The 16,550-nt window shown below is 46.2% G+C and overlaps 1 protein-coding gene across 1 annotated transcript in view; it reads left to right on the top strand.

Moving 5' to 3' along the window:
• The window catches only part of hcn4 (hyperpolarization activated cyclic nucleotide-gated potassium channel 4), a 329,968-nt gene that overhangs the window by 53,628 nt on the left and 259,790 nt on the right, over positions 1 to 16,550 (top strand). Inside the window, exon 2 of the mRNA XM_038784491.1 lies at positions 14,410 to 14,833. Within this exon, the coding sequence (XP_038640419.1) occupies positions 14,410 to 14,833 (424 nt within the window). The remainder of the gene's footprint in view (positions 1 to 14,409; positions 14,834 to 16,550) is intronic.

Genomic DNA, 16,550 nt, shown 5'->3' with positions numbered 1-16,550 from the left:
TAGGCAAGTTCATGATGAATAAAGCCTAGTGTTCGCTCACTCTCTCAGTCTCTCGGTCAATTGACGGTACATCATCAGCCTAAGAGAATCCCGCCCCTTATTTGCCACTTCTCAGCCAAAGATTGGATATTATCCAGGCCTTGGACATGGACTGCTTAATCTATCTGAGGAGGTGCGAATTGTGCTGCACATTGTGCAATCATCAATGAACATTCCCACTTCTGATCTTACGATGAAGGAAGATCATTGATGAAGAAGCTGAGTTACCCAAGGCTTGAATTGAATCCGGGTCCCTGGTGCTGTGAGGCAGCAGTGCTAAACACTGTGCCAACTCCAGTTGTGATGGACCGGAAGATCCCTCTGGCGACTACCCCCCCCACCCCCCGCCAGTAAACACGCCATGGTAGGAGTAGGGGAGGGGGAAGGGGTCATGGAAAATCCCAGCCTACATTTCTAAGACTGGGATTCACCGGCAATTTGAAACAAATGAAGCTGTCACTGAACAGATGATCGAGGAAGCCAATGCAATATTATTACTGAGACAATACTCATAGATTTACAGTACAGAAGGAGGCCGCTCGGCCCATCAAGTCTGTACCGGCCCTTGGAAAGAGCTCCCTACCTAAGCCCATGCCTCCACCCTCTCCCCGTAACCCAGTAGCCTCGCCTAGCCTTTTCTGGAGACTGAGGGCAATTTAACGTGGCCAACCCACCTAATCTGCACATCTTCGGACCGTGGGAGGAAACCGGAGCGCCCGGAGGAAACCCACGCACACACGGGGAGAACGTGCAGACTGCGCGCAGACAGTAACCCAGCCGGGAATCGAACCTGGGCTCCTGCCGCGGTGAAGCAACAGTGCTAACCACTGTGCTGCTGTGCCACCCCATGCCACCGTGCCACCCATACTCTACAGATGACACTCCAAGATGAAGGAAAGGGTGCGTAATCTAAGTCATTTCCCAAGTACTAATCCTTTAACACTTAGAAGCTCGCATAACCAAACATTATTTGATTTTTTTTTTACTAATGAAAACTGCGTTTAAATATTTGTACTGGAAATCCACAATATCCACTTTTCTGTGGGGGAAAAATATTTTTTTCAAACACGAGTCTTAAGTCTTGGCAATTCTGAATTCATTGTTGTATTTCAATAACTTTAAGAGTTAAATGACATACATGCAGGATATTGGATACTTATCTGGGGATTATAAAGCAATATCATTTAGCTTGTGTAAGGCACCTTAGACAATGACAGCAACAGAATGTTTGTAACCATCATCTAAGCTTGCTGGCAAGTTTCCCAGGTACATCTAGAGTTTCCTGATATTTACCTAGCAACCTTCTCTGGTAGCCTGGCTCTCGGGGTTGACATCTCATCGCGCTGTAGCAGAGCTATTATCTGACCACGCCCTCTTGTACCTCTAGCATTCACGGGGATTTACCAAGATTGTCTCCTCTTAGCATATTCACTGAAGTACGTACAATCGCCAGTCAGTTGCTGATTCGGGTCAGATCATTGGAATTCAAGATGGCAAGGCTACTTCTTGCAAGCTGTGCCCAGCATACCCTCTAATTCTTTCTTTTACTCTCGTTCTATGCTTCTAAAACGTCATTCTACCACTTTTAAACTCTCTAACAATGTTAACATTATATTCTGCAGTCTCTCCTTCCTTCCCTATGTACGGTATGCATTGTTTGTACAGCATGCAAGAAACAGTAGTTTTCACTGGATACTAATACATGTGACAATAATAAATCGAATCAAATCAAATCAAAGATCAAGTGACGGTACATCTTTAGAAAGTCTGACATCCTCTTCCTGGAGTAGCATAGTGGCCTCAACGTTATCAACGCCTGAAATGAAAGAGGGAGACAAAGGTTAGCTTTTAGCTTGAAGGGGAAATTAGAGATTTACATCTGGCTGCTGAAAATAGCTGCCATTTGTCATATTGGGTGTGTGGTGTACGACAAAAGCCAGAGAAGAAGATAAGATATGAAATAGCTTATCAAGACAGACGTTGAGGGGGCGGCAAGATGCTGCCTCAAGGCCGAGGACGCAGGTTCGGCCCCGGCCCCGGGTCACTGTCCGTGTGGAGTTTGCACATTCTCCCCGTGTTTGTGTCGGTCTCGCCCCCACAACCCAAAGATGTGCAGGGGAGGTGGATTGGCCACGCTAAATTGCCCCTTGATTGGGGGAAAAAAAGACAGACGTTGATAGAAATTTGGTGTTGAGAGAATCAAAGCATATGGGGATAGAGCAGTGTTGTGAGCATCTAGTTCATAATTCATGCACATCTTGTAGTATCTGCTCTGCCTTTTGGCTCAGATCTGGTATGTCTCTCTTGTGGGGACCATGAATTGGATTCAATTTGAATTTGAATTGGTTTTTGGAGCAGGCAAGGAACTGGGTTAGGGGTTCACCCCTGTCCACACTCTGAGCCCTAGCTTTGTAACTCAGAAAAAGTACTAAAAAAAAATTATAACTTTTAGTTTTTGGCATCAAAGCGTTAAGTGTAGAAAATGGGGGAATCTGGTTAATAAAATGGATTAAAATAATTCTGATATAAGTATTATTCATACAAGCCAGAGTGTATTACTTAAAGGTGTTTGTCTTGCATAGACAGAGTTGATAGTCAAGACACTTGCACAATGCTGCCTCACAGGGGGCTGGTTTAGCTCACTGGGCTAAATTGCTCGCTTTTAAAGCAAACCAAGCAGGCTAGCAGCACGGTTCGATTCCCGTACCAGCCTCCCCGGACAGGCGCCGGAATGTGGCGACTAGGGACTTTTCACAGTAATTTCATTGAAGCCTACTCGTGACAATAAGCAATTTTCATTTTCATTTTTCAATGCCAGGGAAAAGGGTCCAGTTCCGACCTTGAGTGACTGTCTGTGTGGAGTTTGCACACTCGCCCAGTGTCTGCATGGGTTTCCTCCAGGCGCTCCAGTTTCCTCCCACAGTTCAAAGATGTGCAGGTTAGGTGGATTGCTAAATTGCCGTGCAGTGTCAAAAACTGTTAGGTGAGGTTAATGGGTTACAGGGAGAGGGTGGAGGTATGGGCTTAGGTAGGGTGCTCTTGCAGAGGGTTGGTGCAGACTTGATGGGCTGAATGGCCTCCTTCTGAACTTTGGTGATTCTCTGAATGCATGATACATCTCTTGGACTGTAATGGAGGTAGGGGAATCTGGAAAGAGGGCAATCACATGCATTGACAGTACAATTTATTAATTTGGGTCACAGAATCAAAGAGTTGTGTTGAAGTTAAAATTATTTGTTTGCATTTCTGTTTGAATCTTCCCAAAGCATGCCAAGTTGTCATAAAGATAGTGATTCAGAGTGGAGCCTTAGTTAGCATTTTCATTTGTTCATTTAATTTATCTGTGTGCATTTGTTGACAGCTGCAGACAGTGCAGTTTGGATTTCATGAAGGAATAGCAGCTGGAAGATTTATTCTTGTCATCCATCATCCAATTGAATAATGGAATAAGTTCAGAAGGCCAAATAGCCTGCTACTATTCCCATTTCTTACATTCCAAATTTTATGCAAAGTTTCCTTTTGGCCCAGTGCTTACCGTGGCTTCCATAGATAACACCATTTTTACAATAGATACGGACATAGAGCCATCGAAATGCTGAGGCATGGGTATTACTTTTACATCAACTGTGTTTAGTTATATGTCGGCGGAGGGAATTAATTGGGGTTATACTTTGAGCAAATATGAAACTGATATGGTTCAGTTAGGAGATGTATGCATGTAATGTTTAATTCTGCAAATAAATATAAGACTGAATAACTACTGACTCTGGTAACATCCTTCTCCAACTGGGGCCTGGACTCTCCAAGCCTCCACGCCGCAGTCGCACTCGGCGGGGGGGGGGTGGAAAATGGGCGTCAGACCCGTGATTGGGTCCGATGCCGCTCCTGCGATTCTCCGGGGAACAGAGAATCGCCGCCAATCGCTCATGCGTAGTCGACGCAGCACTAGCCGGGGGCCATTGAAAGAGGCCCCTGTGCTGATTCTCCACCGACAACTGGCCGAGTTCCCGCCGGCGGGTTCATTCATGGTTCCACCCAGCGGGACCTTGGAGTGGCGGCTGCGGACTCGGTCTGCGGCCGCCCTGGTGCCGAGGCGGGGGTATCTGTCACCGGGGGGGGGGGGGGGGGGGGGGGCTCCAGGACAGCCAGGCGCACGATTGGGGGCCAATGATTGGAGGGCTCGCGCGATCTGGGGGAGACATATTGTCGGGGCCAGCCCACGGTGTGGGTGCGCCATCTTGCGCTGGGCCGCCGCTACGCGCATCCGCAGCCGGAAGTGCAGGGCCCGGTATCAGCAGCCGGAGCTGCGAGGAGCACTCCGGGGCTCTGCTAGCCGCCTTCAAAACGGTGAATCACTCTGGACTTTCTCCAGGAAAGTCCAGAGTGATTCGCGCCCGTTTTCTCGCGGGCGTGGGGTCATAGCCCCATTATCAGAGAATCCCGCTCAGGGTTTCCAGACCAGAACTCAGATCTGTCTTTCTTTTGACTGCAGTGAGAAGTCTAACAACACCAGGTTCAAGTCCAACAGGTTTGTTTCAAATCACTAGCTTTCAGAGCACCGCTCCTTCCTCGAGCAGAAGCTCGAGCTTCCTCCGAAAGCTAGTGATTTGAAACAAACCTGTTGGACTTTAGCCCGGTGTTGTAAGACTTCTTATTGTGCTCACCCCAGTCCAACGCCGGCATCTCCACATCATTTCTTTTGACTGGCATTTATATAGTGCCTTTCATATCCTCAGGATGCCCCAGGAACATTTTACAGCTAATTCGACCCTTTTTTGGGCGAGCGTAATGTGCCAAATATGGTTTTCATCTGCATGCAGCAATCTCCCAAAACCAGCAATGTGATCAGATGATCTGGTTTGGTGAAAGTGGATGAGGGATAGCTAGTGACCAGAGGAACTCCTCTGCTCCCCTTCAGAGTACAGCATAGCAGTTTTTATATCCACCAGAGACATCAGACAGGTTTAACTGTGTACCTGAAAGCATCAGCAACAGTGTAGGTTTCCCTCAGCACTCACGTATTGTTTTGGCTACGTGCTCAAGTCTTTGGTGTGGGAATTGAACTGTTAACCTTCTGAGCGACAGGTGACAACGCTTCCAACTGAGCCACAGATGGGACCTGCAGGGCAGCGGGCGGACGAACAAGTCATTCTGCTGCATCAGACTGTCTCTGGGCAACTGGGGATAAGCAATAAATGTGAGTCTTGTCAGCAAGGCCCAGGAGGAAGTAAAACTAATGGGTTAACACCTCTACTGACATGGTGAAAAGAAGGAGATTGTGAAAGTGCATGATGTATTCCGCTACTGATGTTGGCAACAATAATTCCTTGGCTGATGTTTTGAAAGAAAAACCCTGTAAATTCAGAGGATGCAACGTTTACCTTTATTGTTCTTGTGAAAATGAAAATGAAATGAAAATCGCTTATTGTCACGAGTAGGCTTCAATGAAGTTACTGTGAAAAGCCCCTAGTCGCCACATTCCGGCGCCTGTCCGGGAGGCTGGTACGGGAAGGCTGTCCGGGAGGCTGGAACGGGAAGGCTGTCCGGGAGGCTGGAACGGGAAGGCTGTCCGGGGAGGCTGGTTCTGGGGTAGAATCTTCTGAGTTATTTTTACATGAGTCTTCCACAGTGCTCTAGTTGGAGATCGACAATTTGACTACATTTGAGATGGCTAATTTCATGAAAGCACCCACACCACCAATCAAACTGACTCCCATCCGATTGTGGGGTTGACTGGATTGCCGACAATGAATTATCAATTTACACTATGCTAAATCGCTGCTTTTTAATCTTGCTCTTGACTTACTGATTTCTCTTGGCAGAATAGGACAACATTATTGAAAGGGTGCGTAATGTGACTTGTACGTTATTGAGGGAGGCATAAAATGCGTCTTTTGAGGTAACACTGAACTGGTGATTAATTTTGTATTGTCGCATTGCTGTTACCTAATCTGCAAGTCTAATTGACATTTCCAGGTAGGTGACATCGTAATATTAGGGATTCATTGTATAACTATGACTTCTTTTAACGTATCAAGAAATCATAGTCAGAGAACTACACGATTTTAAGGTAAAGAAATAAATATTGGCATTTGCACATCATCTCAATGTGCTTCAGAAATAATGAATTACTTTGAAGCTTACTGCCCATTATTTTGGAAGTGAATCTAAAAACAGCAAATATTCTTCATGCAACAAAGTCTCAAACAGCACTGAGTTGACTGTTAAGTATATCTCTTTAAGGCGTTGCCCATTGAGGGTAGAATGTGGGGCCAAGATAGCAAGTTGACTCCTTGCGTTTCCTTGAATTGAAGACAGAGGGAAGGATTCCCCCCCCCCCCCCCCCCCCTGACAACAGGGTTTCCCATTTCAGGAACATATGAGCAGAAGTAGGCCATTCAGCCCCTTGAGCCTGTCTCGCCATTCGGTGAGATCATGGCTGATCTGCGATCTAACTCCATTGGCCCATATCCCTTAATATTTTGTGCTTAACAAAAATCTCTCTATCTCAGATTTAAAATTAACAACTGATCTAGCTTTGCACCTTCCGCTGCCTGGGGAACTTGTGATGAGGGGAGGGGGTGTGGTCTTAGGTGGGACCAGAAGATGCCACCAGCGGGAAAGGCTGGACAATCCTGCCCTCAGAATCTTTAACATCTACCATAGCTACCTCAAAAGTGAGTTAGGGCCTTTCCTTAATGCTTTATCCAAAGAACAACACTTCCAACAGTGTGGGGTTCCATTACCACTGTATTGAAATGGAACTCAAAAGCAGCAATCCTGGGTCAGTTGATAGGTCTCACATAAACTGATGTAGGAGGTTATGATTCCAAGAAGGCTCACAATTACCTTCTCAAGCGCAATGAAGGATGGGCAATAAATGCTGGTCTAATCTGCGACACCCACAACCCATTGATGGATTAAAAAACAGCCCCCTGTTGCGTATTTGATGTGTTTGGGCAGCACGGTAGCATTGTGGATAGCACAATTGCTTTACAGCTCCAGGGTCCCAGGTTCGATTCCTACTTGGGTCACTGTCTGTGCAGAGTCTGCACATCCTCCCCGTGTGTGCGTGGGTTTCCTCCGGGTGCTCCAGTTTCCTCCCACAGTCCAAAGATGTGCAGGTTAGGTGGATTGGCCATGATAAATTGCCCTTAGTGTCCAAAATTGCCCTTAGTGTTGGGTGGGGTTACTGGGTTATGGGGATAGGGTGGAGGTGTTGACCTTGGGTAGGGTGCTCTTTCCAAGAGCCGGTGCAGACTCGATGGGCCGAATGGCCTCCTGTAAATTCTATGATAATCTATGATTCACCTCAGAACAATGCATTGATGATGCTAGTTTCCAAATGTGCAAGAACTTTTCTTGCAGAGTTTTATATAATGCTTTAAATTATCTGCACCATCATTCCAGTTTAGCTTCTCGCAGCTTCTATCGTGTCTGTTAACCATGCTCTGGTTCTACGTCCAGACTTAAGCAACCAATCACAGTGAGCATAGATTAGTTACCAGACTCACATAATTAAATGCAGAATAATAGAACCATTGAACTTGGCACCATGCCAGGAGCTGGTGTGAAATCAGGCCTGGCATTTCTATTTAGTCTTTAATGCAGGGGCTGATTATGTTGAACGTGCAGTCTTGCAGATGAGATGTTAAACTGAGATTCCTGCTGCCCATCAAGCAGATCCTGTGGCACTATTTTTTTAGTCGTCACTGGGTTAAAATGCTGAAACCTCCTAGCTGAGAGCATCGTGGGAGGGCCTTCGCCACACGGACTGCACTGGCTTAGGAAGCATGTCCATCTGCACCTTATCGAGGATTGGATTGGATTGGATTTATTTATTGTCACATGTACCGAGGTACAGTGAAAAGTATTTTTCTGCGAGCAGCTCAACACATCATTAAGTACATGGGAAGAAAAGGGAATAAAAGAAAATACATAATAGGGCAACACAAGGTACATAATGTAACTTTATAAGCACCAGCATCGGATGAAGCATACAGGGTGTAGTGTTAATGAGGTCAGTCCATAAGAGGGTCATTTAGGAGTCTGGTAACAGCGGGGAAGAAGCTGTTTTTGAGTCTGTTCGTGCGTGTTCTCAGACTTCTGTATCTCCTGCCCGATGGAAGAAGTTGGAAGAGTGAATAAGCCGGGTGGGAGGGATCTTTGATTATGCTGCCCGCTTTCCCCAGGCAGCGGGAGGTGTAGATGGAGTCAATGGATGGGAGGCTGGTTCGTGTGATGGACTGGGCGGTATTCACGACTCTCTGAAGTTTCTTACGGTCCTGGGCCGAGCAGTTGCCATACCAGGCTGTGATGCAGCCAGATAGGATGCTTTCTATGGTGCATCTGTAAAAGTTGGTAAGGGTTAACGTGGACATGCCGAATTTCCTTAGTTTCCTGAGGAAGTATAGGCGCTGTTGTGCTTTCTTGGTGGTAGCGTCGACGTGGGTGGACCAGGACAGATGTTTGGAGATGTGCACCCCTAGGAATTTGAAACTGCTCACCATCTCTACCTCAGCCCCGTTGATGCTGACAGGGGTGTGTGACAACCAGGGATGAGCATTAAATACGAGCCTTCCTAGTGGGTGTGCATACCCTTAGGATGAATCATTCCCACCCCGTAAGCCCCGTGCGGGATATGAGAGACATGTCTCTGTAACAATAGCAACTACACTTCAAAATTAATTAATTCACTGTGAAGCCTTTTGAAGCTCTGGGAGGATGTAGTGATGGCGCTGGATGGATGCAAGTTCTTTCTTTCAATGAGGAGAATTGGCTACGTCATCCCAACACCTTGCTTTCTCGGCATTCCAGTTCGCTTGTTTTAAAAACCCCATAAAACTGGCAGCACAACCCTGTCAAACTGGCAGAATGGCTTGTATTGTAGATCTCAATTGACGATAATAAATTGTTCTGGATCGGTGTTAAGTAAACAGCAGGAGGGTGGTTGTACTTGCAATAGTAACCCACCAAGTGGAATTATGGTCTATTTGTTTCGATCACAAGTCGGATTATTTGTGTAGACAACAACGAGAAAGCCATCTGCTCTTCTTGTGCCTCATGCTGCTTGAGGTGTCGGAATGAGAAAACCAACATATTAATCATCTGACATGTTAGTGGGTAAGCCATGTCCCTGTTGGCGCATTAATACACGGTGCCACAAAGTATTATTGCATTTCCCAGAAGGTGGTATCTGATCGCAGACTATCTCTCAGTCTGTCTTGGAAAGGTGTCCAGAAGGGGAAATATCTTTTAAAGAGAGACCAGGAAAGGGATTGGGACGCCGTGGTTCCTTGCACGTGTTCTGGCAATAGGTAGGCCTGAAACTAAGGTGTTAGCTGGGCGATCAGTGGCTGGAATTCTGATGCATCACTTGTTCGCCCACATCCTCTGCCATTTTCAGATATTTGCTGCCAGAAGTGGCCCCTTGAACATTGAACATTGAACACGTTGAAGGGCTGAAGTGGGTCAGTGCAGACACGATGGGCCGAATGGCCTCCTTCTGCACTCTATGTTCTATATCGGCTTCTTTCTGAATACATCAATGGGGGAATATGCCATTGAACATTATTCCAATTATTAAGGCTTAAGTAATATGGGGCATCTAGAATGATATTGAATTCAGCATCTGTTTTTATTCATTCATGAGATGGGGCCATAGCTGGTTGGGTCAGCATTTGTTACCCATCCTTAATTGCCCTTTAAGTGGCACGGCCACTTAAGGGTTAACCACATTACTATTTGCCTGCTGTCAAATGTAGGCCAGACCAGGTAAGAATGGCAGATTTCCACCCTTAAAGGAAAACCCAGATGTGTTTTCATTTTTCAAAAAATGTTATTGAAAGATTTTCATTTTATAAGAAACAAACGTATCACACACACAATCCGACTGTACAGTTGCTTCTACCAAAATAACACGTGTTTTATGACAATCGAAAATGTTTCAAAGACATCATTTGATATTTAATCCCAGATTTTAAGGACTTCACCATCTGCCGTGGTGGGATTTGAACTCAGGTGCCCAAAAGCATTACCCTGCATTTCTGGATTACTAGCCCAGTGACAGTAGCACTACGTCACTGCCTTCCCCTATCTAGTGCGGCATAGTGAAATTCAAAGGGTCATCTTGTCTAGTGCAATCTAAAAAAAGATCCCCCAAAATAATCCTTTTCTAGTCCGAGATGCAGCGATTTCGATCTCCCCCGAACCTGCAAGGCGAGCGACGTACACCTTGTCAAAAGAAGACAACCGGAGCTAACCCAAAAAAATTGGGTTCTCCAAGGAGATTCATTAGGATCAGGCACAAATCCAACTGGTCCATGCCTTTCAAAAGAGAGAAAAATCATGTATGCTGTCCGTCTTGCCTAGTAGGGGGGTGGGGTGGTAACAATCAGATAAGCAATAGTGCTGGTGCTGTTACAGAAAGTCCACGTTGCTGTGGTAACATAGTGATGGTAGAGGTTCCAACTATCTTTCCATCCCGTGTTTGATCATGAATCTCTCCCGCTCCTACCACCTGCCGTGGGCGTGAGTTGGAAAGATTTCCAGGTTGATAGCCTGTTTGGCCATATTATGGAGACACATTTATGGCCCATCAAGTCCTGGGGTGGATCCTGTTTCAGAGGGAGGTTTGCTCCTTGCTGCACCACAAGACCTCCTTTTCGTAACTGTGGAATAATAGAACCACATGGCAGGCATTCAGATCATTGTATATGAGCCAGCAAAATCCAAAATGAATCCCACTGCCATGTCCTCACTGAATTGCTCTAAAATCCCCTTTTACATCAAATATTGATCCAGTTTTCGACTGAAAGATCTAATTGCCGCCACCTCAGCCATTCCATATAGCAAAGCACCCCATATTCTAATAACCTACTGCTTGAAGAAATGCGTCCTCTTTTTCAATGCATCTTTAATTGATCACCTCTTGACCTCAACTCAAATCAGATGGTCTTTCTCAACAAGCCCTTAACTATTTGTAAACGTTCATTGAGCCTTTTCCTGGACTTATCTAATAGAAGGAAGCCATGATGTGGAGATGCCGGCGTTGGACTGGGTTGAGCAGAGTTAGAAGACTTACAACACCAGGTTAAAGTCCAACAGGTTTGTTTCGAATCACGAGCTTTCGGAGCACTGCTCTCTTCCTCAGGTGAATCAACCTGAGGAAGGAGCTGTGCTCCGAAAGCTAGTGATTTGAAACAAACTTGTTGGATTTAACCTGGTGTTGTAAGACTTCTTACTAATCGAAGGAGTTTGGGAATCTGGGTGGCACGGTAGCACAGTGGTTAGCATTGTTGCTTCACAGCGCCGGGGACCCGGGTTTGATTCCCGGCTTGGGTCACTGTGTGCCGAGTCTGCACGTTCTCCCCGTGTCTGCGTGAGTTCCCTCCGGGTGCTCTGGTTTTCTCCCCCAAGTCCCGAAAGACGTGCTTGTTGGGTGAATTGGACATTCTGAATTCTCCCTCTGTGAGCTCGAACAGGCGGCGGAGTGTGGCGACTAGGGGCTTTTCACAGTAACTTCATTGCAGAGTTAATATAAGTCTACTTGTGACAATAATCAAGATTATTGACATCGTTCCTCATAACTAGTTTCTCACTTCTGGTAATGTCAGATGTACTTGACGAGCAAAATGAAGAAAAAGGCAGGTTCCATGCAGAAGAAAAGTAAAGTTGTTTCCGACTAACTCCGCCTGCACAGGATCTTTAAACTGGTTTAGCCACCATCAATTCACAATGGTAGCCATGATGTACCATCTACAGGATGAACTGCAGGAATTGACCAATGTTCCTTCGGCAGCACCTTCCAAACCCAAGGCCACTACTATCTAGGACAAGGGCAGCAGACACATTGGATAGGAACACCACCACGTGCAAGTTCCCCTCCAAGACATTCAACACCCTGACTCGGAAATCGCCATTCCTTCACTGTCACTGGGTCAAAATCCTGGAATTCCCTCCCTAACAGCACCATGGATGTACCTACACCCCATGGACTGCAGTTGTTCAAGAAGGCCGAACATTAGGAGAGGGATTGAATTTAAGAGCCGTGAGGTGATGATGCAGCTGTACAAAACCTTGGTCAGGCCACATTTGGAGTACTGTGTGCGGTTCTGGTCGCCACATTTTAGGAAGGATGTGGAAGCTTTGAAAAAGGTGCAAAGGAGATTTACCAGGATGTTGCCTGGAATGGAGAGTAGGTCTTACGAGGAAAGGTTGAGGGTGCTAGACCTTTTCTCATTAGAACGGAGAAGGATGAGGCACAACTTGATAGAGGTTTATAAGATGATCGGGGAATAGATAGAGCAGACAGTCAGAGACTTTTTCCCCGGGTGGAACAAACCATTACAAGGGGACATAAATTTAAGGTGAATGGTGGAAGATATAGGGGGGGATATCAGAGGTAGGGTCTTTACCCAGAGAGTAGTGGGGGCATGGAATGCACTGCCTGTGGAAGTAGTTGAGTCGGAAACATTAGGGACCTTCAAGCGGCTATTGGATAGGTACATGGATTATGGTAGAATGATGGGGTGTAGATTAATTTGTTCTTAAACTAGTACAAAAGTTCGGCACAACATCGTGGGCCGAAAGGCCTGTTCTGTGCTGTATTTTTCTATGTTCTATGTTCTAAGGCAGCTCACCACTAGCTTCTCATGTGCAATTGGGGATGGGCAATTAATGCTGGTTTAACCAGTGATGCCCACATCCAACGAATTAATAAATATACAGTCCAGTCACTCACTCGTAAATGTTGTCCAGGTCACTTTCTTGCCATCGCCACCATTGCTAGGCTTGTCCTTCCAAACTGATGCTGGGTTTCAGGTTATTTTTAAGGTGGACTAATATTTCCACTTGTCTTTGGATCTTCCTGGATGGATGCTTGCAAATTTCTTAGAAGTTGTTCACTAATTTAAGGTCACGTTTTCAGTCGGAACAGACTGCGAGTCTGGTTTGAGGCAATCTGCTGAATTAATCGCAAGTCTTTCATTTGGTGATGAAAGTTGAGACAACGTGTTGTGTTACTGGTTTAACCACCCTGCTAAAGGGGCGAGGTTTTATGTGTGAAACTGGTGGAATTTGTTAAAATATAAATAGATGTAGCAGCTTGCTCGCATAACTATTCTCAGAACGTGTTATTACAGAAAATCACCACTCTTTTGTCACGGGTTCTAAGAAAGTAACCTTTCCCTTTCAAAGCCTTTTCGTTCAGGCCTCACCATCATATTGTCATTGTGTGCGAGACCTTTAGCGCTTTTCGAAAAGAAGGGTATCACTCTCAGGAAAAATCAATCTAGTTGACCATCGTCCCTATTCTACCTCGTACCTTGACTGTGAAGCATCCAGCGATGCCTCTATGTTGATGGTATTGAATAAAGCATGAACCTTCAATGAGGTGTAGGCTGTGGGGGATTGCAACGGTGGCAGCATGGTAGCATAAGTGGCTAGCACTGTGGCTTCACAGCGCCAGGGTCCCGGGTTCGATTCCCCACTGGGTCACTGTCTGTGTGGGGTCTGCACGTTCTCCCCGTGTCTGCGTGGGTTTCCTCCGTGTTTTCCTCCAGGTGCTCCGGTTTACTCTCACAGTCCAAAGACGTGCAGGTTAGGTAGATTGGCCGTGATAAATTGCCCTAAGTGTCAGCACGGTAGCATTGTGGATAGCAGAATTGCTTCACAGCTCCAGGGTCCCAGGTTCGATTCCAGCTTGGGTCACTGTCTGTGTCGAGTCTAAACATCCTCCCCGTGTGTGCGTGGGTTTCCTCCCACAGTCCAACGATGTGCAGGTTAGGTGGATTGGCCATGATAAATTGCCCTTAGTGTCCAAAATTGCCCTTAGTGTTGGGTGGGGTTACTGGGTTATGGGGATAGGGTGGAGGTGTTGACCTTGGGTAGGGTGCTCTTTCCAAGAGCCGGTGGAGACTCGATGGGCCGAATGGCCTCCTTCTGCTCTGTCAATTCTATGATATCAATTATAGTTAGAGGTAAAGTGATGAGAGGCTCTTTGCATGAAGTATGGGTCTGCTATGGACTAGTTGGGCTGTGCGTTCTTTCTATGCGTACCTTCTGCATAATTGTATTGGCTGGGTTTTCCATACCTCCCCACCGTATGCTTTCCGCCGGCTAACGTGGCTCGCCATTGGTTGCCGGCAGGATCTTCCAGTCTCATCGAAGTCTGCAGCATTATACGTGGTTCTCCCGTCCCGTCGCTGGGGATCCCGCTACGGCGGGTGTGGGCTGCCACCTTCGGTGGAACCGGAACATCCCTCCGGTGGGTAAAGACCGGGGAGTCACGGCCCTCAGTAACATTAAAGTGCTTTCACTTTTTAATTCAGTGACGTTTGAAACTAAAAATTGCTGTATTTCCCCTGACAGGTTCTACTGGGACCTGGCTATGCTCCTCCTCATGGTGGGAAATCTGATCATTATTCCTGTGGGGATCACCTTCTTCAAGGACGAAAACACCACCCCCTGGATAGTCTTCAACGTCTTGTCGGACACCTTCTTTCTTGTCGATCTAGTGTTGAATTTCAGAACTGGGATTGTTGTGGAGGACAACACGGAGATCATTTTAGACCCGCAGATGATCAAGATGAAGTACTTAAAAAGTTGGTTTGTGGTAGACTTCATATCTTCCATCCCAGTGGACTATATTTTTCTAATAGTTGAAACGAGGATCGACTCGGAGGTTTATAAGACTGCCAGGGCGTTGCGAATCGTAAGGTTCACCAAAATTCTCAGTCTTCTCCGGCTGTTGCGGTTATCCAGACTGATTCGTTACATCCATCAATGGGAAGAGGTAAGCCTTTACTTCTTTATCTAAGCCTTTGTCTTGAGTCTTGAGGGAGTCTGGGCATTTTCAACCCAGGCTAAGAATTGCAAGTGGCTGGAAATGGTTTGCGGTGCCGAATCGGGGAATTAATCTGTATTATGCAATGTGGACTGGAATTCTCCTTCACGGTCAAGGCAAAAAGAAAAAAAAAATGACAGGATATCACAGGTTGTGAAGCTTCCCGATTGGGAATTCCTGATCTTCGCCTCTTCCCCACATGCAAATTATTGGCAAGTCTGTTACATGTACTGGATTTCCTCACATCCATCCTGTCATTGCCACTTTTGGACCACCCTGAGGAAGGTGGCGGTGGGTTCGGTGAGGCCTTTGTAACTTGCCTCCCCGCTGTCAGGGACAAGGCCATGTGGTGGCCACCTTCTCCTTCCATACCAATCACAGCCATTTGCTTGCATGGTCCTCGGTCTCTGTTGAGGTCTCCAGATCTTCAGTCCTTTAGTTTCTAATCCTGAAGCACTGCGAGCATTTCTTTTAGCGTCTATGGTGGGTGCCATATGAATAAAGGCAGGCTTGTGCTCATACAGCACCTGTCGTGACCTGCAGATGTCCCAAGGAGGCTTAGATGTAGTGCATGTGGAGAGGATTTTTCCACCAGTCGGAAAACTAGAACCCGAGAGCACAGCCTCAGGCTGGAGCTACGATCTTTTATAACAGAGATCAGGAGGAATTTCTTCAGCCAGAGGATAGTGAATCTGTGGAACTCTTTGCCGCAGAAGGCAGTGGAGGCCAAATCACTGAGTGTCTTTAAGACTGAGATAGATAGGTTGTTGATTAATAAGGCGATCAGGGGTTATGGGGAGTAGGCTGGAGAATGGGGATGAGAAAGATATCAGCCATAATTGAATGGTGGAGCAGACTCGATGGGCTGAATGGCCTAATTCTGCTCCTGTATCTTACGGTCTTACAAAGCGCGTTACAGCCGGTGATGTATGCTGCACGTGCAGCCTGTTTGAATGGAAGAAATGTGACAGCTAGCTTCCGCACAGGAAGATCCCACAAACAACTACGATCAGATCATCTGTTTTCGAGCTGTTGTTTCAGAGGTACATGCTGTCAGTGGGACACTGAGGAGAATTGCCCTGTTCTTCTTGCAATAGAGCCTTTTAGATCTGTGCGTATGTTTACAATGTAGGCAACCCCCTCAGTCTAATATCTTATCCCGAAAGATGCAGGAGCTCTGACGGTGCAGCACTACCCCCAGTTATTGGTTGTTGGGACATCAACCTCGAATATGCACTCAAGCCCCAGAGCCTACTGAACCAGAGGTGAGAACCCTTTGAGACACCTCTCTGGAGAATGGAACATTGTTCTAGAGCTGTGACATGCAATGATAATAAGTTTGAACTGTTGAATTGGGGCAGTAATAGTGAGCCATGTTAAAGTCTGTCCACTGTAGCTTTCCCCAAAGCCAGAGAAGTGGCAGGAAAGGAATATTTTCCTGATAAAGATACTCATTAGATTAAATAAAATTGATGTATTGGTTATGGAGGAAGTTTTGAGGACGGTATTATTTTTAGCAAGCTGGTTAATGTGCGTGTATGCTGTTAACGAAGTCATTAATCCAAACAGACAGTTTTATTTGGTTTTAATTGTGGATACAAGATTAATTAGTGCACCGATATTTAAGGGTAAAGGTGGAATGATGAGTCACACAGAGTGAAGAGAA

Source organism: Scyliorhinus canicula, chromosome 24, assembly GCF_902713615.1.
Source record: "Scyliorhinus canicula chromosome 24, sScyCan1.1, whole genome shotgun sequence".
NCBI classification, from domain to species: Eukaryota; Metazoa; Chordata; class Chondrichthyes; order Carcharhiniformes; family Scyliorhinidae; genus Scyliorhinus; species Scyliorhinus canicula.
The sequence above is the reverse complement of the archived record's forward strand: the minus strand, read 5'-3'. Positions and strand labels throughout refer to the sequence as shown.